The sequence below is a fragment of the Miniopterus natalensis genome, chromosome 1, assembly GCF_054644295.1.
Source record: "Miniopterus natalensis isolate mMinNat1 chromosome 1, mMinNat1.hap1, whole genome shotgun sequence".
In the NCBI taxonomy this organism is placed as follows: domain Eukaryota; kingdom Metazoa; phylum Chordata; class Mammalia; order Chiroptera; family Miniopteridae; genus Miniopterus; species Miniopterus natalensis.
Window position 1 is genome coordinate 64,002,545 of NC_142081.1, and position 27,166 is coordinate 64,029,710.

The 27,166-nt window shown below is 37.4% G+C and overlaps 1 protein-coding gene across 1 annotated transcript in view; it reads left to right on the forward strand.

The window, feature by feature from the left end:
* DPH6 (diphthamine biosynthesis 6) overlaps positions 1-25,490 on the forward strand; it is a 144,982-nt gene extending 119,492 nt beyond the window's left edge. Inside the window, exons 7-9 of the mRNA XM_016220425.2 lie at positions 16,301-16,395; positions 22,636-22,723; positions 24,240-25,490. Of these exons, the coding sequence (XP_016075911.2) occupies positions 16,301-16,395; positions 22,636-22,723; positions 24,240-24,293 (237 nt within the window). The 3' untranslated portion in view covers positions 24,294-25,490. The remainder of the gene's footprint in view (positions 1-16,300; positions 16,396-22,635; positions 22,724-24,239) is intronic.
* Positions 25,491-27,166: the final 1,676 nt, after the last annotated feature.

Sequence of the window (27,166 nt, forward strand, 5' to 3'; positions counted from 1 at the left end):
CCTTCCTTTCTTAGATGTCCTCAAGCACCACACCCTTAGCTGCAGAACTGAACATTGCTTTCCTGACAGTGAAGGGTCCATTGTCTACTCATTTGTCTGAGCCAAAAAAAGTGAACTGTAACAAATGATTTCACATATTCCATTATTTATGAATAAGGCCTCAAGTTCTTCTAATTCTGTCTCCTTACATTTTATTATCTGTCCCTTTTCTTATTTTCACTGCATTAGGGTCTGCCCTAGGTTATTGCAGCAACCTTTGTTTATTTGTTTGTTTGTTTGTGTGGGGTTTTTTTTAATTGAATTTGTTAGAGTGACATTGGTTAATAATATTACGTAGGTTTCAGGTGTACAATTTTATACTGCATCATCTATATACTGTGTGTGCACCAGCGCGATTCAAGTTTCTCTCACCACTTATCCCCCCTTTGCCCTCTCCTACCTCCCTGTACCCCCTTTCCCTTGAGTAATCAATATACTGTTGTCTGTGTCTATGAAATTTTTTTTCTTTGCTTAATCCCTTCACCTTTTCACCTAGCACCACAACTCCCCTCCCCTGACGTCAGCCTGCTCTCTATTTATGAGTCTGTTTCTCTTTTGTTAATTTTGTTCATTCGATTCCACATATGAGTGAAATCATATGGTACTTGCAGCGTTATTTACAGTAGCCAAAATTTGGAAGCATCACAAGTGTCCATCAGTAGGTGAGTGGATAAAAAAGCTGTTGTATATTTATACAATGGAATATTACTCAGCCTTAAAAAAGAAGGAAATCTTACCCTTTGCGATGGCATGCATGAACCTGGAGAGCATTATGCTAAGTGAAATAAGCCAGTCAGAGAAAGACAAGCACCATATTGCAGCAGTCTTATAGCTCGAGTCCATCTCCTCCTGCCTTACCCCTTGTCAACCCATTGTCCACAGTGCTGCTATCATAATATATATGAAATACAAAACTGATCATGTTACACTTTCTTTGTAAACTTTTTAGTCATTCCCCATCACCTCAAAACAAAATTTAAACTTCTTAGCATGGCACAGTCTGTCCTTGGGGAAAATGAGGCTCATAAGACAGCCAGTCTCCGACATCCACCCTACCCGCCATCAATTTAGAACTGTTGATGGTTTCTGTAGAGTGAGTATCCCCTTATACCTCCATGTCCCACTTCCCTTCTCTATATGCTTTATCTCTCCTTCACCTAATAAATTCAGTCTGTCCTTAAAGTCTAAACTCAGAGATGGATACTTTGAGGTTCTCTTGCCCCCTTTGAGCTGCCATTTTCTTCTTTGCTAGTATGTAGCACCTCTCATGTTATATTTTATTTTTCTTTTAAATAATGTTTATTATAAATTTAGGCATGTACTATGTAAAAACTGAATTCAAACACTATAAAATAATGAAAATCTTCCACTGAATCTAAACCCTCCCTTTTTCCTGTTCTTTCCCTGAGCAAACACTCTTTTGTATTTTTATATATCTGTTCAAAAACAATTTTTGCATATGTGAATATGTATACATGCATTTATCCATTTTTACCTAAATTGGAACATAATATACACATTATTTTCCAGCTTCCACCTTAACACGTAAAAATCCAGGTCATTCGTTTCCACATCACTGTGTTCTATTGCATGGATAATATATTGAACCTGTTTTTATTGATAGACTTTATTCTTTACTGATATCTTTTATATCTTTTGCTATATTACAAATAATACTAGATGAACATTATTGTACACATGCTTTGGGGAATGTATGAGCTTTCCTGTAGGATCAGATCCTAGAATGGACATGCTGAGTCAGGGGGTATATATGTGTTTAATTTTAATAGATATTGAAAATACCCATTTTCAGCTTTGTTGCATCAGACAAACTCTCAATACAAACAACTAGAAAAGTTATATGAAATTAAAATTAAAATAATATTGGAAGGCATTAAGGAATTATAATAATTGAAATAATTTGAATTATCAGAATTCCAGAGAGAATGAAAGCCCTGAGCATTGTCTCCTTTCCCCTCAAGGCACTTTCTGATTAAAAAATAATACAGGGAAGCCAAGATGTTGCAGAGAAAACTTCATCTGAGAAGCTGAGTAGGGCTTTCAGCAGCTTAAAAGGGCTGTGAAGACAAAAATCAGAGTTCAGGGCAAACCGAAGCGGAGTGGACCTGGTTAGCTCTGCAAGTTTTCAGTTGGACTCTTGAATGGCTATACCTTAAGAATAAAGGCAAACTGGAGACAGTCCAGTCCTTGCAAATACTTATATCCAGCTTTAAATCATATCAGTCCTAGAATGAATTAAAGAAATCTGATCCTACTCTTACTGCCCATTTCTCTCCTGCGAAAGATAAGGTGGCCAGAGCCTCAAATTATCGCTAAGTTATTTCACATACAATTTTCAGCAGGCAATCAAAAATTACCAAACCAATAAACTTAACATTTTAAAAAATTAGCAAGCATATTAGGAGACCTGATAAGATAACAGGAACTGAGAGAGAGACACACAATAGAAAGTCTCAAAGGATATTCACAGAATACAATTATCATATTTAGACTTTAGAATGACTATGAACTATTTTAGGGGAGATTTTGAATTTATATAAAAGAATCAAATAGAATTCTAGAACTTAAAAATAATACCTGAAATTAAGAATACAACACATGGGTTTACCAGTAGAATCAATACAGTTGTATAGACAGTTAAAAAACTAGAAGATAGGGTGATAGAAAATATCCAGGCTGAAGCAGAGAATACAGGGTGGAAAACAGAGAAAAGACTAACAGATGTAAAGGAGAGAAGTTTATCATGCATATAATTGGAGTTGCAGGAGTGGAAAAGAGAGAGGAAAGAATGGAAACAGTGTTTGAAGAAATTTTACTGTAGAACCTAGCTGTACCTATTTTTGCTGATTTTGACAAGTATCTTCTCAGTATGATAAAAATTTCTCTAAAGGAGACACATGAATATTGATGGATAATTTACATTTTGAACAGGAACTTTTTTCCCGAAATTATGCAAAGCAACCTAGTGTCTTTTTCTCTGACTTCTCCATGGTCTAATATGCGTGTCCATGAGCTCACCATGAAGTGGGTGCTTAATAAGTGTTTACAGTTAGCAATTTGTTTCTCACCTCTTTCATGACCGATGCTATCTGACACCACCCAGATTTTCATTCAGACTACCCAAGGTTTTTGCCCTCTTCATTTTTCCTTTTATTTTTTCATATACTCACAAAGGAGAATTCAATCAATTGCCTGATGTACCAAGAGAAAAATGATTCTAATATAAAAGTAAATGAATCATTGGTCAAACACTATCTCTTTGTGAAATTAGAGGATTTTTTTTTAAAACATGTCTTTATTCATTTCAGAGAGAGGAAGGGGGGAGAGAGAGAGAGAGAAACATCAATGATGAGAGAGAGTCATTGATCAGCTGCTTCCTGCACTCCCCCCACCGGAAATCGAGCCCACAACCTGGGCATGTGCCCTGACTGGGATCGAACCATGATCTCCTGGATCTTAGGTTGATGCTCAACCACTGAGCCACACTGGCCAGGCTAGAAGATATTTTTTTTTAATTTATCTTTATTGTTGAAAGTATCACAGATTTCCCTCCTTTTTCCCCCCCATTGGTCCCCTCCAACCCGCATCTGCCTCTCCCACCCAGGCCTTCCCCACACTATTGTCTGCGTCCATGGGTTATGCATATATACACATAAGTTCTTTGATTAATCTCTCCCCAGCCACTCCTCCACCCCCGCCAGAGGGTATTTTTTTTAACTTACTATCTTGGATTCTATCTTTTGCATTATTGCCTAAGAAATCATATTTTAAGGAATGCCTATATCTCCTTATCTTTATGAGTAATGGCATTAACCTCATTAAGTGAGATAAAAAAATCAACCACATATTCATCTTTTTAAAATTTTTTTAAATTTATCTTTATTGTTGAAAGTATTACAAATGTTCCCCATTGATCCCCTCCACCCCAAGCCTTACCCCCCATGCCTTCATCACACTATTGTCTGTGTCCATGGGTTATGCACATCTGCATATAAATTCTTTAGTTAATTTCTTCCATTCCACCTACCCTACCCCCACCTTCCCTCTGAGATTCCTCAGCCTGTTCCATGCTTCTATGTCTCTGGATATATTTTGTTCATCAGTGTTCATTAGATTCCACATATGAGTGAGATCATTTAGTACTCGTCTTTCTCTGACTGGCTTGTTTTGCTTAGCATAATTCTCTCCAGGTCCTTCCATGCTGTCTCAAAGAGTAAGAAATCCTTCTTTTTTACAGCTGCATAGTGTTCCATGGTATAAATGTCCCACAGCTTTTTTATCCACTCGTCTACTGATGGGCACTTAGACTGTTTCCAGATCTTAGCTATTGTAAATTGCGCTGCTGTGAACATAGAGGTGCATAGAGGTGATTGGTGTTTTGGGTTTTTAGGATATATTCCTAGGAGTGGAATCACTGGGTCAAATCTCAGCTCCATTTTTAATTTATTGAGGAACCTCCATACTGCTTTCCATAGTGGCTGCACCAGTCAGCATTCCCACCAGCAGTGCACTAGGGTTCCCCTTTCTCCACACCCTCGCCAGCACTTGTCATTTGTTGATTTGTTGATGGAGCCATTCTGACAGGTGTGAAGTGATACCTCATTGTCATTTTAATTCGCATCTCTCTGATGATTAGTGACTGAGCATTTTCTCATGTGTCTCTTGGTCATCTGTATGTCCTCTTTGGAGAAGCATCTATTTAGGTCCTTTGCCCATTTTTTTTATTGGGTTGCTTGTCTTCCTTTTGTTAAGTTGTATGAGTTCTTTATATATTTTGGAAATTAGCCTCTTATCAGATGTGTCGTTGGCAAATATGTTCTCCCATACAGTGGGCTCCCTTTTCATTTTGTTGATGGCTGTATTTGCTGTAGAGAAGCTTTTTATTGTACTTTAATCCCATTTGTTTATTTTCTCCTTTGTTTTCCTTGTCTAGGAGATGTATCAGCAAACATATTGCTATGAGACATATCTGAGATTTTGCTGCCTATGGTTTCCTCTAGGATTTTTATGGTTTCACGACTTATATTTAAGTCTTTTATCCATTTTGGGTTTATATTGACATAACTCTCCTCAATAGTCAAGGATTCCAAAAGAGGAACGGGAAAAAAACACAACCTGTGGACTTGTAGGGATGGCAGAGAAAGAGGTTTAGTAGAGGGACCCATTTTGTTCACCTACCTCAAATCTCGTGAGCCACCTCTCATGTATCCTTTGTCTAATGTGGCAGTTGATGTGACTTTTTAATATGTCAATTTAGTTAATATATTAACCCTTTAATGTGTCGAAGAGTTAATATTTTTACTTAAGAGAATTTTTGCATATTATAATGATTTTCCTTGCAGAAGTGAATATTTAATTGTGAGAATTACAGAGGTTGATGGCAGGAGTGGTGGAGAGAAGATGATACCTTTAGGCAAGAATCCTTTTCATGGTACATTCAGATCCCATGGGGTCAGATGCAAGTTACTTCTGTACCCAGGAGCCCAGGTACAAATACTGACTCTACTGTTTACCTGAAATGTTGATCTAGTTAGTTTCCCATGTGTAAAATAGAAGGAACAATGGAATGATATATATGGTGCTGTACTCAGTCTCTGGCACATTCTTAGTGTTCAATATATGTTAGAAGCATTTACTATTATGAGTAAAATTTACCATTACTGAGGAATAATTCTGAAACTTTTCAGCTTTGCAAAATACATAGAAAACTGGTAGACACTATAATTAGAGTACTATTTAAAACTCCCAAGGAATTGTTAACTGGTATGTATCAAGGTGTAAGATAGCAATCCTACAGAAAAACGACAAAGGCTATGGAAAACCACTGTACAGAAAAGAATGTCTCAGAACCTAGGACAGATACGAAGAGATGCTCCAGTTGGTTCAGTAATCAGAGAGATACAGTTTAAAGCAACAGTGAGATGTTACTTTGTACTAGTTTGGCATAAATGAGAAAACTGGATAATGCCAACTATTGACAGGTGGGGATTTATAGAACCCCTCCAAGAATGAAGATCGGTGCTACCATTGTGGAGGGTAGTATTGCAATACCTAGATTAAATATCTGTATCCTCCTTGAAGTAGTAATCCTATCAGTCCAAAAGAGGACAGGAGTGAGAATAGTCTTCGCAGGGTTGTTTTGATGGTGTTGGGCTTGTTGGAGGCAATATAGATGTCTATTCATGGGAGAGCCAATAGTTAAAATGTGATGGGTGCCCATTAGGAAGGACAAGTCTGCAGTTAGGAAAATATATTCGTTGTGCATATAACAGCAGGTGCTGGATGAATAAAATCAACATTGAAATAAATTAAAAGGATAGGCACACAAAATAATACATTTGCAAGGGCATAGATAGAAGATACACATTAAATACTTTTGTGATATAGAAAAAATGGGAATATGGAATAGAGATAAATGGTAGTTTTTTAAAAATAACATAAAAATACCTGCCTATTGCTGAAAATTCGAGATATGATGAAGTGTAGGGAAGTAAATTAAAAAAACATAGTTCTTCTGCCCCATGATGCACACCACTGACAAGTTGGTGTGCTCCGTAATGGTAGTTCCTGAGAGGTTCTTGTTCTTCCAGTTCACAGAGTTAAGTGCTTCTACAAATTTTATTTACATAATTAGGTTCAACTATACATACAATTTGTAGTTTTTTCCTAACATTATGCAGTGTTCATTTTTCCACATCATTAAATCTACTTTGAAAATATATTAATTAATGGCTGTGTAGATTTCATCATATTCATATTTTACATATGAATGTATCTTGACAAACGTAACAAATTATTTCTTGTTGGAAATATTTGTTATTTCTAAATTATTTTAGATGTTATTTAAAATTATTATAAATTATGACTTAATGATTCTCACCTTTCCTAATAAATCTTTTTTTTAGAGAGAGAGAGATACACCAGTGTGAGAGGGAAACAACTATTTGCTGCCTCCTTCACTCGCCCCAACCAGGGATGGAACTCTCACCTGGGTATGTGCCCTGACTAGGAATCGAACCTGCCACTTTTGGTATAGTGTAAGGGATGATGCTCCAACCAGCAGAGCCACACCAGCCAGGGCCCTAATAAATCTGTATGTATATTTCTGATTATTATTTTCTTTATAGAAATTCCCAGGATTGTAATTTCTGGGCCAAAAATACAACTTTAAAGCTTGTACATTTATTAATCTAACTATGGAATAATTTTAGCCATTGCTTCTTAAACTTCTGCAGGTTCCTAAAATAATCATCTGATAAGTGAACAATGGATTCTGTTTATCTTTGGTGTTTTCCTCCCCTTGTATCATTTTCTCCTTGTTCAAAAAGGGAGATGAATTTTAATAAAAAGGTTACATTGCCCTGGCTGGTGCGGGTCAGTTGGTTGGAGCATCATCCCTTACACTACACCAAAAGGCGGCAGGTTCGATTTTCAGTCAGGGTACATACCCAGGTTTCAGGTTCCATCCCTGGTCAGGGCCGTGCAGAAGGCAACCGATCAATGTTTCCCTCCCGCATTGATATTTCTCTCTCTCTCTCCCCGTTCCTCTCTCTAAAAAATAAAATAAAATAAAATTTTTAAACTTGCATCAAATTTCAAAGGTTTAAAACTTTCTTTAAATGTTTAAGATTATTCCTATTTTTGTGATATTTTACAATGTTTGCCAAAGTTCATACTTTCAAATAGTTCTTCAAATTTTGCTGCAGAAGCAACCTGAGTCTTTCCCTCCTCCCATTAAACCATCAGATTTTCATCTCTTAAAGTTGATTATTTTGATATTTACCTCCATGTCTCTAAGTTACATATGTTCATGTTAGTACTTCATGATCCCTCCACCCCCAATTTTAGACATATTTATTGAACTCCCTTTGCCTCCATCACATATGTGTACTCTTTCTCTCCTTCCATCGTCCCATGTGGTTATATTGCACTTCTAGCTGGGTCAATAGTCAGTGTTTACATTACTGTAACTATGAAAACCCAATTCACAGCTGAATTAGGTAATAAACTCTGGTAATAAACCTTTCCTGTACAACTTTTTATTTTTCCCCTTGAACTAATAATTGTCTTGTTTTCTTCATTTATTTAGTACTCGGTGTACTTGTCACTAATTCAATACTATATTCATTGCCAGTTTTTTAAATTTCTTATCCAGATGTTTAAACATGTTAAGTATTTTGTCAATTTTCTTCCCCTGTCGCAGCCTTTCTAGAGCCTTCTGACTTGGTGTAATCTGGACCAGTTTCCTTCTGTGCCTGTAACAGACTGTCATCCTAGCATCTCTCCATAGTCCTGGAGGGCCCTTTACCTTCCTTCTGTGTTGGGCTATTTATTTCCTGAATCCAGTGTCTTTCTTTTCTTTATTTTTATTTTTATAAAGCACATTCTCGAGAATTTTTAAGAAAGGGTCCATGGGAGGTAAATTTGTGAGACACTGCATATCTGTAATGTCTGTATTCTTTTCTCACATTTGATTGGTTCTTTAGCAGAATTCCATTTTTGAATATTTTCCTTCTGGATCTGTATAGTATTGTTTTATTGGTATGCTATTGAAGAGCCCAAAGTCATTCCCATTCCTGACTATTCATATGTGGCTTTAATTATTTCTCTCTCTGTCTCCTCTCTAAGAGTATGTCATGTCAGTATTTTTTTTGCCTCAAGATTGTAAAATCTTATGTGCCATGACTTTGGATGTTGTAATGTAGGAGCTCCAGCCCCGAGAGCACCATGCTGTTCTTTGATAGTCCAAAAAATACACGCAGGGATCAAAGGGGAAGGACATAGCTTTTATTACTTACGTATGGGGAAGACCCGATGGTGGCCTGTTGCACTCTTGCTGTCAGCCAGGGCCAGGTCAGATAGTCAGATAGGGGCTTAGCTAGCAGAGGAGAGGGAGAGGGAGCCATGCTGGGCACAGCCTGCATGTAGGCCAAGGACAGAGCCTAGTGAGGACGTGGAAAGACAGCCGGGTCGTGCTGCTCTGCTCCTGTGGCCCCTGGCCAGGCAGACACCGTTGCCCTGGCTGGACTGGGCATCAGGCTGTGCCCTCCCTTCACCCCACAGTGCGCAGGTTTTTATCCATTGTGCTGGGACAGGTCAAATTTTCAGTTTGAAATTTTCAGTTCTGGGACATTTTCTTGAATTAATTCACTGGTATTTATCTCTCCTCCACTTTTGTTTTGTGGAATTCCTGCTAATTAAATGTTCCTTTAATTTCTCAACTTTCTCTCCTAATTTTTATCTAATTTATTTTTGCCCTTTCTGGGAAATTTTCTTAATTTTACCTTCAGACCTTTCGATTGAGTTTTTCATATCATTTTTAATTTCTAAAAGCTCAGTTTTTGTTTTTTGAATGTTTCCATCTATAATACTCTATCCATATTATGTAATCTCCTTTTTTGTTCCTTGTTTATGTGGGGGTTTTTATTTGTTTGTTTTTTAGTTTTCTTCTCCCCTGCATAGTCTGTTTTTTACATTGTTTTGATCTCTAGATTTCACTTTAGAGATGTTTTTGCTAATCATTAGTGTTTTGCTCTTGTTTGAGTAGGGCCTAACATTTTTATATTACGCACAAAGTGTGTTGGTGGGGCTTTGTGACCTTGAGTTTCACTATAGGGAAGTAAAGCTAAGTCATGTAACTTGGGCTGGTTAGATTCCAAAAAATGGATTTTCCAATCTCTTGTCTTGAAGTGAAGGCACGTTGCATTTTTTTTCTTGGAGTTGAAAACGGAAAATGGATAGAGTTTTCAGAATCTTGTGTGCATACATTAACTGAATCCCTCTTTTTTTATTATAGTGTAGTGCCTCTGTCCTCAGCTGTCTCATTTTTCTCAGGCTAATTCCTCTACAGAGAAGAAACCTCCTATGTTCTGCTAGATGGAAGGGAGGCAGTTGCCAGTCAAGAGGGATAGGATCTAGGGATCTCTCTGCTTGTTAAAGAGACTGCCAATCAATCCTTGTTTTTTTGGTGCCCTTTTTATTTCCCTTCACCTCTAGCAGTATCCAGTGTCGCCAGTTCCTCACCCTGTTATTAGAGGAAGGAGTTATTCTGCTGTATCAATTGAGTTGGTCCTCTGCATTCTCCACTGTTGACCTAGGACTCAGTGTACCTTGTTCTGCTAAACTAGTTGATTCTACCACTTTCTCTCTTCTGTTCTCCATCTTTGTGAGTTTATGCCTTTTTATGACATACTTTCTAGTAAGGTTTTAGCAGGGAATGAGAGTAGATACATGGATTCAGTCCACCATCTTTACCAGCAGCAGCTACTCTTTAATCAAGAAATTTCTTAAGATTATTTAACAAAAAGTTGTTTGCTATATGGAAGAGTGAAACATATTATATAAAAAATATTATGAATATATAGACTTGGTTGTTTTTCCAGGACTGTCCCCATAGACTTGAGAAATCTGACTTCTAGCCTCAGTCAATGGTAATCACACGTTGTTGAGAGAATGCTGAGTAATTTTAGAGATAAATTGACAGCCATTCTGGGCTTAAAAGATGGGTAGGATTTTTAACTGGCTGGATTGTTTGTAAAGTATTTTGAGAACTGGGAGAGGAAGTTAAGAAAGGAGGTTGAAGCCAAATGGTGAAAGATTTTGACTACCGAAGAGATGATTTAATTATCTAAACAATGAGAAAGCTGGAAGGTTTTAGAGGAAGGGAGTAAAATTCTTAAAGGTCTGCTTTAAGGAATTTGGCCTGCTGTAGTGTCCATTGATTGTTGCTCTGGAAGATGTGGACGTTTTCCATAGTTAGTGACTGTTCCGATATATGGCTTTGAACATGCCCCTCACATCTCCCTGAGTGTGTGTTGTAGATGAACTCTTAATTGTCCATGTCATGTTGTACTAACTGAATTGAATGATAAGTATTTGTAAGCACTTATGTGTCCAGTTCTATGGTAATTCCTATAAGGAGTACAAAATAAGCCAAATATTTGGAGTTTTCATTGAATGTAGAGTCTAGCAAGTGGGGAAGGTGCATGATGTCATGGAAAGTTTAGCACTTAAACTGGTTTGAAGGATTGGGTGAAATTTACGTGGGTGGTGGCAATGAAGTGAATCAATATGAATGAAGATGCCTTGGCAAGAAGACATGCAGGGGTAATGAGGAACTTGGTTTAAATAAAACTAAAAGCTGGTGTTGGTAGATTAGTAAGAAAAAAGTAAGATGGGGATTTAGGACCCAATCATAATGGGCCTTTAGAGATGGGCCAGGTGATTTGGGGTAGGAAATAACAAGATATAGAAGGCTTCTCAGCAGGGATTTATATTATTAAAATATATCTCAGGAAATTTCATCTGGCAGCAGTATTTATGGATTTGTGAGTAGAAGAAATTGGAAATAAAGAGTGTAAGATGCTGTTATGGGAAACAGGTGTGAGGACTTAGAGAGGAAGAGAGAGGGAGACAGAGAGATTAAAACATAAATGGTGAGAGAGATACCATTGATCAGCTGCCTCCTGCACACCTCCAACTGGGGTTCGAGCCCATAACCCAGGCATGTGCCCTGACCAGGAATCGAACTGCGATCTCCTGGATCCTAGGTCGATGCTCAATCACTGAGCCAGGCACGACTGGGGAGATGTGAAGCACATATTTCTGTAGAGGAAAACAGGATGAAAGTTCTGAGCTTTAAATGATAACATAAACCGAAGGGATATGTTTGTAAACTATGAGATTGGAGCACAATTGAGATGTTCAGGCTGTGGACTTTTGGTTTGTTATTTATCATCATTGTGTAGAGAGTCAGGACATCACTTTAAGTTCTGTTTTTGTTTAGTTCTAAGCTATAACCCTTTGCAAATCAATCTATTTTTCCCTCTGGAAAAGGGAAAAATAAAATTAATAGCTATTTTATTATTTATTATGTGCTGGACAGTACATTAGGCTTTCCTATGAGGTAGGTCCTGAGTCATTTCTGTTTTACAGATTAGCAATCTGAGGCTCAGATAGCTTATATGACCTAAGATCGCACAGCTAGGAAGTGACAGAGCTAGGATTTGAACCAACGACTGCCTGTCTCCAAAGCTACTGCTTTTAACCAGTGATGCAATACTGTTTTCACTGTGCCTCACTACAGAATGTACCTTACCTCTTTTACAGTTAAACTGTATATTTATGAAGTGCTTACTAACTGCCATATTCTGTGCTAAGTGCTTTTTATGTGTTGTTTTACTTAATCATCTAACAAACCTATGAGATTGCCATAATGTTTTTTATTGAATTTAGTGGGGTGACATTGGTTTACAAAATCATACAGGTGTCAAGTGTACAACTCAGCAAAACATTATCTGTATTCTGCACTGTGTACCCATCTCACCAAGCAGAGTCTCTTTCCGTCCCCATTTTCCTTCCCTTTGTCCACCCCCACCCAGCCCCCACCCCTTCCCTCTGGCTCTCACCGCATTGTGGTCTATGCCTATGGGTTATATATATATATTTTTTTTCTTAATCCATTCCTTCATCCAGCTCCCCAACCCCCCTTCCCTCTGACAGCTGTCTGTTTCATATATCCATGCCTCTGTTTCTATTTTGTCTGTCAGTTTATTTGGTTCATTAAATTCCACATATAAGTGAGATCATATGGTATTTGTCTTTCTCTTACTGGCTTACTTCACTTAGCATAATAATCCATCCATGCTGTTGCAAAAGGTGAGATTTCTCTTTTTATGGCTGAGTAGTACTCCATGCTGTAAATATACCACAGCTCTTTTATCCACTCATCTACTGATTGGCACTTGGGCTGTTTCCAGATCTTGGCTATTGTAAATAACACTGCTATGAACAGAGGATGCATATATTCTTTTGAGTTAGTGTTTTGGGTTTCTTCTGGTATATTCCCAGAAGTGGGGTCACTGGGTCAAAAGGCAGCTCCATGTTTAATTTTTTGAGGAAACTCCATACTGTTTTCCACAGTGGCTGCACCAACCTGCATTCCCACCAACAGTGCTTGAGGGTTTCCTTTTCTCCACACCCTCGCCAGCACTTGTTTGTTAATTTATTGATGTGTATGTTTAATAGATGAGGAATCACTTAGAGGGTAAGTTACTTTTCCAAATTCACATAGCTGGGAACTAGCAGAACTGTAATTTATTCTTTAAATCTATGATTTCAGAGCCTATATGCTTTTTCTTATTAAAAGTCATTTTGAGGATAATTTTCTTAACTTTAAGGTATAAAGCAAATAGTCTTTAATTAGTAGTGGCAGTGTTAACTATTAGCAGCAGCAGAATAGTGTAAAGGTGATGCTTGAAGCCATGGAGTGCATGAACTATCCAAGGGAATAAATTGACAGAGGGGAACGTCTTGGAGAGAATTATGAGGGATATTTATAATTTAGGAGCAGTTGGAAGGAAAGGAGTCATAGAAGCATAACAATAGCTTAGAAAATTTAGTGTCATGGAAGCCCAAGGAGAGTAGTCACAAAGATTTGAGATGTCAGTGGTATCACATGCCACATAAAATTTGAAAAGGGTAAAGTCATTGGACTCTCCCGGCACACTGCTACTCATGCTGAGACACCAGTAAACGGAACCACCATTCATCCAGCTTCCAATGCAGAAGGCTGGGAATTTTCCTTATTGGTTTTTTTTTCTTTAAGCTTTTCTCACTCTGTTCAATTAATCATTATTTCAGCCTCCTTAACAGCGCTCTCAAAAGATCTGCCCTCTCCTCTCCATCCTCACTGCTACTACCTGTTCAGGAAATCTTCACCCCTGCCTAGATTCCTCCAGCACCTCCTCAGGTCTTTCTGCGTCTTGACTTGTTGCCCCACCAGCCTGTCCTCCACTGTGCAGGCAGAATGTTTCTAAAACGCAAATACAGTCAGGTCCGTTTTGTGCTTAGAACCTCCCCACAGGTCCTCATTGAACTCAGGATAATGACGTAGCGTGGCCCGTGGAGGCCTATAAGATTGGCCTCTTTCTCGTTTTTCAGCCTCATATCATTATTACTCTTCTAGTTATACTGCAGTTATGCCAAGCTTATTTCAATTTCTAGTACACAGCCTGTGCTCTGGGACTTAACACACTGCTCCTTCTGGAGCAGCTTTTCCTTCTCTCCTGTCCTCTCTCTTTCCCTCTCTCTCCCTCACTCCCTCTAGCCTTTCCTGGTTCATCCTTCAGATCTCAGTTTAAGTTTTACTTACTTTGAGAACCTTTTGAGCTCCTTCTATTTCGGTCTCCTGCTGTATACTCCACAGCATCTCATGCATCCATCAAAGCTATCACCATCTTCTAGTATAATTGCTTGTTTAATGCTCTTTCTATACCTCCAGACAGTAAGCTGTTTTATGCACAATTTACATCTGCTCCCCTTGTTATCCCCAGCACCTAAAACAGTGCCAAACCTAAAGTAGATAGTCAGTAAATTCCTCTTGAGTAAGTGCTATGAATGAATACATGCAGCATGCAATTATTTTGTATGTGAAGTATATCATTTACAAAATGAAATTGTGTGGATTTTATAAACCTCATAGTTTTCTCTAGGTGGTGGGGTCAGGGTGAGGGTGAAGTAGAATTTCATTTGCCTTTTTTTTTTTCATCAAATTTTAAGATGACTAACAAATAAATGAGGCTGTTTTAAAAAGGAAAAAAAAAATCATGATTTAGTTAGACATTCTCACAGTCATGGTTATTACAATCTTTTAAAAGGATAAAAAATTAAGCAAGGAAATCATGATCCCCTTAACCTTTCCAGTTCAATAATCAGCATTCAAACGGAGTTATTATGAATAGGAATATTTATCTATATAAATGTTGTGTCGAAAAAAAAGGAAACCACCTAAGTAATTTTCTTTTCATTTACTAGGAATTTACTTTTACACGCTCAGACTCCCAGGCATTCTTATAAGCCATGAAATGACCCAAGTTATTCACATTTGTTCAAAATGTTTTTTAAAAAGCTTATCTTAACAGTAGTTAAATGGAAAACTAATGTTCCTGTTATCGGCTCCCATAAGAACCAACTGCCGTAATTCTGCCTTGCTGATTCTCTACTTCAGGACCCCACCTGGGGAAAATTTACCCACTTTGCTCTTGTGAGCTCTTTACTAGTTTCCTTTCCCTCACTTGTCCTGAGATTGGGTTTATAGTGTCATTCACCGTACTACTGGTTCTTGAAGGGAACAGAATTCTTGTAGAGCCATGGGGTAAGTCCCTAAAGGCACACCGCCAATGGTTGAAATGTAATGAATTCAGAATGGTAGCACAACTGCAAAAATAACTGAATAAATAAATGCTTAAGTATGTGGGTAAAATGAAGACTTAGGCCACACTCCTAGGGCTGGTGGTAACAGAGGATATTGGTGGAGTTCACTCTTCCTTTGGGCTAGAGGACTGTGGGCTGGGAGAGGCGATAAGCAGGGAAAGCTCTGAAATTCAGAATGAAGGAGATGGAATCGTAGTGATAAAGCCTGGACGCAGGATCAGAAAGATTTTGACACAGCTAGTGAGTATGCTCCCAGCACTGATTCCAGCCATGTACCAGCCAATAGATTATGTTACTGTCAGTATCAGGAACATTTAAATAATATAATTTATACTTAATTCAGATCACAGGGTTTGTGTTTCTTTGCTTGCTTGTGTTTGAATTTCAAGTTTAATTAGATGACATTATAAGCTATCCCAGCTTTTCTTGGAGTTAGACCTTCCTAAGGGCTTGTGTGCAGCTGTGGACCTTCATAGTTCTCAATACCCTTGGAACTTACTACTGATAGTAACCTTTAGCATAGTAACCATGTTCATAGGCCTAAGGAAAGGCCTTAGATTGCTTTTTTTGTGCCTCTGAAAAATGCTCTAAACACAACATATTTTTTCCCTTTCTATATGTAGTTCAGAGGGCAAGGGGGAAACACAGGTTGGCTGCATATATTCTCATTTACTACACACTGACTTAGTACCTGTCCTTCTAAGCCTCCTTTTCAATCTAAAGCTAGTATATTCCTAACATTTATAAGATTCTTTATGTTTTCTTATTATACATAAAAATGTTTGTTGCTTACACCTTTTATAAGAGTTTTAGGATTATTAAAAATCCATGCTTTATGGTAACATTTTTCAAATGGCTTTAAATACATGTACTAAGCAGAAATATAAAGTTGTTTTCCTGGAGCTTGCAATCTATTTTGGAACTAAAGTTTCTTACATGGATATTTTTTAGGACAAAATAATATGTTAATGGAGCCTTGTTGCTATCTAATTTTAAGTTTACTGCTTTTTCTTATTTTTATTTTCAGCTTTCTAAGAAGTATGGAGTCCATGTTTGTGGAGAAGGTGGAGAGTATGAAACATTCACTTTGGATTGCCCTCTATTTAAGAAGAAAATAATTGTGTAAGATATCATTTCAGCATTTTCTTCCCTTTCCTTAAATTTAAGTGATGGGAGCAACTTAACATTAAGCTCGAGGCAACTTTTGTTGGGAGAAATAGAACATGTCCTCTAAGTTCACAAACACTCAATTTGTTTAATACCAGGGAAGTCGTCTGAATACCTAAATCAATACCTGACAAGACGAGGCCTTCATAGAAGGCTATAAACTTTTTAGACACCGCACTTTCGTTTACTTGCTGATTATGGCCTGCAGTAAAACTGGTACCTACACACTGACACTTTTATCCTTTCATGAAGTGTGAATGGCCTGTATTATTTATCTTTCATTACAGCCACGTTTGATAAACTGCCACATCAGTAGCCTGTGGGTTCCATTAACCCCATCCTCTTTCCCCTTTCTCTTGGCTTTAACAACGTAGAATGGTAACACTCAACATCTCTCTTCAATTATTTCGGGTTGTTTTTACAAATAAACTTTGTTTTTAAGTGAATTTGGTTTATGGTGAGTAGTGCGATTTCTTTGCCATAAATTGTTAAAACTAAGCGTAACAAAAAGCAGGAACTTTCTCCACTTTGTTACATTATTATCCATACTCTAATTTATGTCACTCTTCTCATGTGCTAAGAGAGCACTTTATCTGCTTCCCCTAAGCTCCTCTGCTTCTTGGAGAAGATTGTCAGAATTATGCTTGATTTCAGAAACCCCATCTGATGAAAGACTGGGATTCGGTATTGAATGGACAGCTTCAGTATTTTCAGCAGTAAGAGGTGACTTCTTTGTACATAATAATGAGGGAAGGAGTGATCTAAGAAAATTATGACGACTGTAGGTGAATTTTCTAAAAAATACACTCATCCTGTGAAACGTGGCCAAGTCATTTTTATTAGCATAGGCAGTATTCACTCGCTCTTCTTTCATGTTCTCCTAACTTTTTTCCATCAATAATCATCAACATAATAATTTATTTGACAAATATTTTCAAGCACCTATTTCCAAAGCTTTCTTCTGAGCACCACTGATGTTCAGACAGTTCCTGCCTGAAAGGGCGGGAGGCAGACAACCTGTATATATTGTGATACAAGATGGCATAGGCTAAGAGCCATAAGGGTAAGTTGGTAAATGGAAGATACTTATCTGGCTGTTATGATCACAAAACAATTCATGAATGAACTGTGCATTAGGTGTTATTTCTATGAAATAATACTCTGGTTATTCAAGAAAAGCATTTGCATGCTAGGGTGAAATTATAGTATAATTGGAAACTTGCAATATATTTATTTATTAATATGGGACTAACCAAATTAGAAAAAAAAAAAAACAAGATAGGAGAAAAAGTGCCAGAGAATAATGCTTTTCCCATTTACTTGATAAGTTGAGGTCCTAAAGCACCCAGAAGATGCTATGGTCAGCCTAGAATTGTAAGCCATGTGCTCCTTTACCCTACTTTGCAGAAGGCCCATTTGTCACCGTACTTCAGACCTGAAAAGTGAGTCTTTTTCACCTCCTTTTGTAGACAAGGAAGCCTAAGCCTGACTGTCACAGTGCGGGGAATTAGTCACGCTGTTAAAGAGAGAGATGGCAGGGGAGGTGTCTTTGAACCCTCTAGTGCCAAAGTGAGAAGCTCAGTTCACCTGGATGATCAGTTACGGAGGCGACTTCTGTGGGCGGGACCCTGCCCTGTAGGAGCTCTTCCTGTGAAATGGGTGCGCAAATCACACGGGAGAAGTGCCCACAGACCTTAAGGGCACAAGCACGGTCTTCATTCTTACTCAGGTGTTAGTCACTCAGAAATCTGATTCTAATGCTTAAGCACCGTCTTTGCTTTTCTCTTCATAGGCTCGGCCTCACCTCAGCTTCATTACTTTCTTACTTGGTTGCTTGTCCCTCGGTTGCCTTCCCCTTTCTCCCCCTGGGCCTAATCCTTCCATTTTTTGAGGCTTCAGCTACCATTGCCCCAGTGCTGTTCTTGTACCTGAACTCTCACAGCACACAGCTGGCACTAACAAAGTATTACTGAGATGACTTGTCATTTATTGTTGTTTATTTTGATGTATCACTTATTTCATGTATTCCAGATTTAGGTTATAACGAGGTTTAAATTGGGACATATCCTAGTTTAAAAAGAAAAAATACTGGTACCTGCTATATACAAAACCTTTGCTCCTCTTTAAAATAGAAAGTGTCCTATGGTTCCTACCGATAAGCATGGTGATGTAAGCGACCATGACTGCTCACTCAGAAACGGTATGGAGAGGGTTGTTTCACTCAAAGATAATTTTCTCTATGATACAATTAGAAATGTTCAGTTTAGTCCTGTAACTGTTTGTTAACAATTGACCATGGATAATATTGGAACCTGTGACTCAGAAGTCACTTTTGGGACAAATTTCACTGATTTTCATATTATATTTGATGGAATATAATTAGCATACAACTAATTGATTACTAGGAATCCCATTTCAAATGTCTGATTCAAATTTTTTTTAACGTAAAAAGGCGAAGATCACCTATAAGAGAAGAAAAACTAAACTTTTATATGCAAAAATGATTTTATTATAATTAGGGATTTTTTTAAAAATATAGATTGACTCTTTTGTATAATGAAGAAATTTAGAGAAATCAACATGGTTCTAGCAGTTTATTATGAGATACATTTTGCCCCAAATTATAATAATGTTTTTAAAATCTTATAGGAAATACTGGTATAGCAGTCTGGAAGTAATTTTTTAAAATTCTAACTAGAACATTTTACAACTCACTTTTCATGTCAAAGGTTAGTATGTGATCACTAACCTATATATACAAATTTTTACATCAGAAAATAAGGGTTTTTTCCCTGAGGAGCCTTGATGCAAAGATATAGCCTAGTCTTTAAGAAAAATGGATAACTGTAGGCCCTTAAATAAATAACCTATTTTCTCGTTCTTACTTCAAATATATGTATGTAGCATATCAGAAATAAGAACTAAAATCCTATTGTGTTGATAAAAATAATAATTTTCTTCTCTTTGTTAATGAACACATGGTTTTAATGTCAGTATTTGATACAGCCACGTTTCCACTTGAGTTACCAATATTACTATACTACTGCTACAGAGTTGCTACATATGGGATGGATGGATGGATGGATGGATGGATGGATGGATGGATGGATGGATGGATGGAATAAAGGAAGGAAGGAAGGAAGGGAGGGAGGGAGGGAGGGGAGGGGAGGGGAGGGGAGGGGAGAGCTAAATTCTATATTAAAACAGTATGTACCCATTTTCCCCACCTATTCCTATTTTCTACCCATTCAAGACATAACTCAGCACAGAGCATAGTAATGTGGCACTTAGCACATCTATGCTTTATCATCTGGGAATTTATTTAAATTTATCAACTATTTTTCTTGTATTTAAGTTTTTAGACCCATGAAGCTTTATTTTTATTAGGCCAGAGATACTATAAGGTGGTAATGGTATCTATGTGTGGATATATATATGTACATATTATACATGGCAGTATGCATGTAGGAAAAAGTATGTATTTTGTGAAGATAAGTAATTGAAAAACCAGTGTGTCTTTGTGATAGTTTCAATAGATACTATGTAAATGTGAAGATACTTAACAGAATTTAACTATACATTTATTTGTTTATTTAACAAATGTCTAATGAATACCAGGCAATGTATTCTGTACTGAGCAGGTGGAAGAGATGGGGTGGGGGGGCAAGTAGACAGAGAGGAGCAAAGCTTGGTCCCTCTCTAAGGAAGAGGAACACACAAAGCCACAATTATGAGTAGATGTGTTGCGAAAGGGCTATAAATGCATTACCAAAACAGGGAAAGGAGAAAACTCGCACTGTCTGAGGATGCCAGGGAAGGCTTCACAGAAATGACACTGGAGATGTCTGCGAGGGTGTGCATCCACAGGGAATATATGTCTGCAGTTGTCTTTTGAAGGAAGAGGGAAGAATCAAGACCATGGCTGAGTCTCAAGAGATAATATCAGTTTTTGTTTGTGAGTTTGTTTGTTTGGTTTGAAGTGAGGGGATAGAGTCTGCCTGACCTCACACCTTGAGAGCCTGGTGTCAGAGAACAGAGGCTGAGACCTGACTCAGCTGCCCCTGTGAAGTCTTAGCTAAGGGTGGGCCTCACACATCGGTAAAACCGAGCATAGGCCAGCTCTTGCTACAGACGAGCCTCGGTTGTAGGAGAGGTATTGAGGGAACTTGTTACTTGTATTAATAGGGAGAGAGGAGGGGAGCCAACTGGGAAACATTTTTGCTGTGGCATAAATGGCATTAATTTTCTGGTTTACTCTGAGGATATTCCGGCAGATTCTGCTCTAAGTTTCAGAGAAATCCATGAAGGCAGACAGAAACAGAGATCCTTAAAAGTTGAGCTTCAGATGAGAGTTTATGAAAGAGAAAAGAGCAAGAGTGGCATTATTCTGTTTGAAACTAAACACTGTTCATTTGAGACCTAGTCTCTCCCAGTGACTCTGGCTTTGTGTGAGTGAAGTGATGCTGGTCATTAGAGATTATGGATTTTATAGAATACATAAGGACCATATTCCTCTTTGTTTAGTGATTGGAGTGTTATGTATTTTCTGCGAATAACAATCTTGATTCAGAATGAAGTAGTTCCATCAATTAAGTGAGCTATTTGCTATCAACCTTCTGTTTCTGGTGGAGGTAACCGGCAAGAGAAGGAAAGGCCGGAAACCCTTTCCCCTGCCACAGCATTGGTGGGGTTAATTATAGTTTTGGGGCGCTCCATTATCAAGGATAAAAGCCAAGCTGCCTAGATTAGGCATAATTAAGGCTCAAGGTCATTTCCAAAGCTGGGATCAGGAACAGAGAGATTGAAATTTAATGTAAGAGTGAAATTGTACACAGGAGTTGGAATTTGAATCTGATTGATGAGCCAAGTGACAGGACCAGGACAGGCAACCCTGGAGTAAATGGAAAAACAGCAAGACTAGAGCTAACAAACCAAGAGAGGTCAGGCAGAAGAGCACTGTAGAAAGCAGGGGGGACTTCTCTTTATTCTCTTTCTCCTCCTGCACATGATACCTGGAGGCAGCTTTCGGTGATGTAGCCTGTGAAGGCAGGTTATATCTTTCTATTAGTATTCGGACTCTTTACTGATTCTATTTATATTATGTTTCTTTTTAATGTCATAAAAGCCCTTTTTATTTTTATTTTCCTAAACACTAACAGGGTGCATATTTGATACTAAAGGTTCATGAATGGCAGTGACTTTTTTATTACCATAAAACATTTTTTTTCTCTCTTATCTTTCAAGGGGAAAGTAAACACATTTTGCCCATGACGATTTAGTATTTTGAAGTCAAATATTTTGATAGGTTTCTTCTATTGCCACTAAATAACTTCGCATTTCACAAGTTAATTCAAAAAATATCTTACTTTAGTGGCAGAGTCAAATAAAGAAACTTATTTCTCTGTACTACAATGGGTAAAATGCTAACAACGTGTTAACATAAACAGTGGCACTAGTTCCCAAGGCATTTAAGAAATATGAGGAATTTCTATTTTTAAATTTTAGCTGGAATGCATAACACTATTGCTTTCTTAATAAATAACAATAAAAAATAATTACTTATTAGAACTTCACACATAATCATAGTTATTCATATGTGCTTTCCAGGGTATCTTTGATAAAAGTTGAGTTAATTTACATGTATCCATATGGTGCCAGCAAGCAGTACATACCATTTTACCTGAATGTGGTAATTACTATGTCAGGCAATCAATTTTAGTAGCAATGATATTACAGTGTGAAGAGTTCATCTAGAGCTTAAAAGCATCACCAGTCCTGCTTTTGTGAAGGGTAATTGAGATTTTGTGTGAAACACTGAATGAATTACCTCTTGAAAATGAAAAGAATAATGAAGATAAAGCCTCTATTGTTTAATGGTTAGCCCATACCAAGCAAATTTTTTAAAATGAAATCGAATAGGAGTTTTAAGTCTCAAAATTATTCAGAGAGCATTGGGTGAACCTGGAAGTCCAACTATGTATCCTCATAAAGATGAAAAGCTTTTTTATTTTTCTTGGCAATTTAGTAATCTTGATTACTTTCCCAATTAAATGTTGGATTATTAAAAATAGATGTTATTTACTAGTGGAAATAAATACAAAATGGGGATTTGTTTGGTCTCTTCTAGTCGCTGGCAGGAGTTATTTGATGCAGTTTATGTAGTCCATGAATACATTATAGAATCTTGTGTTTCAGAGATTCGTCAGAAGTGGTCACCCATTCAGCTGATGCATTTGCACCTGTGGCTTACTTACGCTTTCTGGAATTGCACTTGGAGGACAAGGCAAGTAAACCTGAGATTCACAGTGATTTCAAGAGACAATTGAGACATGTGCATTGGCTCTGTATATATGATACTATAACAACAGATGAAAGGGTAGAAAAATGATTTTATCGTTAGTGATTTTTTTTTTAGATCCTCTGTCAATGACTGAGAATTTTGCAAATGTTTATAGTTTGTTTTAAGAGCTTTATATGGTACAAAAGATACTCCATTTCCGAAGAGTTTGTAGTTCAGTTGAAAAGGGAATCATATATATATACACGTTTATCAAGGAGAAGACAAGGCAGTAATAACCAAATATTAAATTATCTAGTAAAATAAGAATTAGGTAGTTGTGCATAAGCCTTAGGCAGGGGTGGGGAACCTTTTTTCTGCCAAGGACCATTTGGATATTTATAACATCATTTGCAGGCCATATAAAATTATCAACTTAAAAATTAGCCTGTTATATTTGCTCAGACATTTAATTAACTCACCCCTAATGTGATGGCTGGAACTTCTGTTGCCTTGGAGGGCCAGACCAAGTGATTTCGAGGGTCTTACTGCCCTTGGGTCTGACATTTCCCATCCCTGCCTTAGGGGAAAGGTTTGAGGATTAATTTGATTTTTATCATGCAAAGTTTAAAAGAGAAGAAAAGGAGAAATAAAAGCTTTCCAAAAGCATCCAAGGGATCAGAAGTACCAGTAAAAGATGAAAAGTAAGGCAGAAACATCAATCAGTTACCTCCCACGTGTGCCCTGACCAGAGATGAAACCTGTAGCCTTTTGGTGTGCAGGACGACGCTCCAACCAACTGAGCCATACCGGCTGGAGCAAAAGTTTTACTTAAATACATTGATTGTCAAGATACAGCAGAATGTCAGTTTAAAGACCTGGATTAGACCCTTAGATTATAAGCTCTGCTCCTTGAGATGTAAAGGATTGGAAAAAGCCTTCTACATCTTTAGCATTTTATCACCAAGTCTTGAGACATGCCCACATTTATTTATATGATAGGGACTCTGAAGGATTCAGAAGGTTAGTGGGCATTGGTAAAGGAAGGGGAAAAAATGGCAACCCCTGAAATCTCAGCATGAGCAAGTTTCCAAAAGTAGAGAATAGTTATTGGTGTCATTTCTCCAGAAAAATTAGGATAAACAGGATTGGAAATAGATCATTGAATTTGTCCAGAAGATGACTATGGATGACCTTTTACCAAAAAGTTGGTAACCCTGAGAATGAAGCTATATTATCCAAACATCCTTCAGACCCACTGAAAGGAGGACCTTACTTTAGGTCTCTGCTACATTTGCTACCATGTGCTAACACAGAAAATCAAAACCACTGAATTCTTGCTTAGACGTGTTGGCTGTTATATGTTCTGCTCTACCTAAGTAGCTAATTATTCACTTCGTTTTGGTATTTCATTGGTTTTCATAGTCCCATTTTCCTTCTTGAGGAAAAAAATGTTATTTCTTTAATGTGGGATCCTCACTGACACTGAATAAATATGATGCATTTCTCTTTCTTCTTTTAGGTGTCCCCAGTGACTGACAACTACAGAACATCTCATTATATACACAATTCTTAAAAGGGGGTTTTGAACATTGTTTACTTAGCTGCCATTTTTATATGAAAAAATATTACATTACATTTTCTCAACTATCATGTCCAGCTTTTTCTCATTACATTTTTACCATCAGAAAAAGTTAATGCAACCATTGATTAATTGGGGAAATATGGATGCCATGTTCACTCTATTGTCCGGTTGCTCGGGGTTTACTCTCACTTGTATAATCACCTCCTGTTCATGTCCTCTGTTCTACAGGATATGTGTCCTTTTTTTTCTCTTTTTACTTTGCTTCATACACAACCCTCACTTCTATGACATTTTTCACTTTTATCGCACTGCTTTATTTTCCTCTTTGTCTCTCTCCTGCTCTGTGTCTGCCAGTAGCATCATGTGCAGAGCACTTGAAAGTGCGGATGAAAAGCCACTTAGCCAACCGACTTCATTCTGTTCAGTGTCACCGAAGTGCTCTGTCGTTTTGCTTTTCAGTATAGTCATCGTTTCAGCATTATTGGACGTTCAGGAAGACTATCATTAACTCTTACCAGTTATTTTATAACTGATTTTTAAAAAGCAATTTTTCAGTATTACCTGTGCTGATTTTAGGCAACTTTTTATAAAATAGACTTTATGTTTTAGAGCATTTTCGATTTCACAGCAAAACTGAGTAGAATGTACAATTCCCATGTACACCCTGGCCCCACACAAACAGTCTCCCCATAATCTACATCCCCCACCAGAGTGGTATATTTGATACAATTGATGAGCCTACATTGACATACTGTAATCACCCACAGTTCACAGTTTACATTGTGATTCACTCTTGGTATTTGCTGTCCATTGGGCAGATGCATACTGACATGATCCATCATTATGTGTTGTACAGAATATTTTCACTGCCCTAAAAATTTTCCATGCTCCCCCTATTTATTGGTTACCCCCACCCCAACTTCTGCCCACCATTGATCTTTTTACTGTCTCCGTAGTTTTGCCTTTTCCAGAATGTCATATAGTTGGAATAATATAGTATGTTGGCATTTTAGATTGGCTTTCACTTAGTAATGTGCATTTAAGGTTTCTCCATGTCTTTTCATGCATTTTTAAGTGCTGAATAATATTCCATTGTCTGGATGTACCACAGCTTATCCATTCACCTACTGAAGGACATCTTGGTTGCATCCAGGTTTTTACAATAATGAATAAAGCTACTATAAAACATTCAGGTGCAAGTTGTTGTGTGGACATAAGTTTCTTTTAACTCTTGGGGTAAATACTAAGGAGCACAATTGCTGGATTATATGGTAAGAATGTTTAGTTTTACAAGAAACCACTGACTGTCTTCCAAAGTGGCTGCACCATTTTGCATTTCCACCAGAAAAGAATGAGAACGCCTGTTGTTCTGCATCCTATATCCTTGCCAGATTTGGTTGCTGTCAGTGTTTTGTTTTGCCATTTTAATAGGTATTTACTGGTACCTCATTGTTGTTTTAATTTGCATTTCCCTGATGATATATGATGCGGAGCATCTTTTCATATGCATATTTGTCATCTCCAAATCTTCTTTGGTAAGGTATCTGTTAGATCATTTGCCCATTTTTTTAATTGAACTCCTTGTTTTCTTACTGAATTGTAAGAGTTCTTTGTATATTTTGTAAAATAGTTTTATCAGCATTATATTTTGCAGATATGTTCTCCAGTCCATGGCTTGTCTTCTCATTCTCTTGGCACTGTCTTTCACAGAGAAGGTTTTAATTTTAATAAAGTTCAGTTTACCAGTTATTTCTTTCATAGATTATGGCTTTGGTGTTGTATATACAATGTCATTGCCAAGCCCAAAGTCATGTAAATTTTCTCCCATGTTATCTTCTAGGAATTCTGTAGTTTTGTACTTTACATTTGTGTCTGTGATTCATTTTGCGTTGATTTTTGTAAAGGGATATAAGGGTTGTGTCTAGATCTATTTTTAAATATGTGGATACCTAGCAGTTCTAGCACCATTTATTGAGAAGACTATCCTACATCCATTATATTACCCTACTCCTTTGTCAAAGATCAGTTGACTGTATTTGTGTGGACCTATTTCAGGGTTCTCTGTCTTTTCCCATTGATCTTTTTGTCTTTTTTTTTTTTTCGCCAATACCACAACTTCTTGATTACTGTTGCTTTGTGGTATTTCTTGAAGTCAGGTAATGTCAGTATTCTGACTTTGTTCTTCTCCTTCAATATTGTGCTGACTATTCTAGAGCTTTTACCTCTCCGTATAAATGGTAGAGCCATTTGGTTAATGTCCACAAAGTAACATTGCTGAGATTTTGATTGGGATTACACCGAATCTATAGGTCAAGTTGGAAAGAACTAACAGTTTTAGTCTTCCTACCCATGATCATGGAATATCTCTCTATTCATTTGGTTCTTGTTTGATTTCTTTCATCAGAATTTGGCTTAGACATATTTTTATCTTCATTGTTATAACTTTATATGTTAAATTTTGCCTCCTTCAGGACTTAAATGTTTTTGCAAATATAAGCTTTGCGGTTGCATTCTTACTGTGGATCCAGAGAGAATCAGTGAGAATCCCTTTCCCAGACATCCCATTTCATCTCAGTGGCCTGAGTAAAGCTTTGCCCAAGTCACTAGCTTTACTCCTGAGCCAACCCAGATAGGAGAGAAGGGAATTCTCTAGGGGATTCTCCTTGATACTATTGGCCATCATCTCTTTGAAAATGCCCCTCTGTAATGGTTATATATCATTTTTTTATTCTGACTTGACTTTTCTCTCAAGATTTCTTTTACCTCCTTCAGCAGCTTCCCTGCTTCCTACCTTCAGCATGCACTCATGCCTCAACTTCTTATGTTTCCATTCTTTTTTAATATTTTCTCTTTTAGGGATTTTG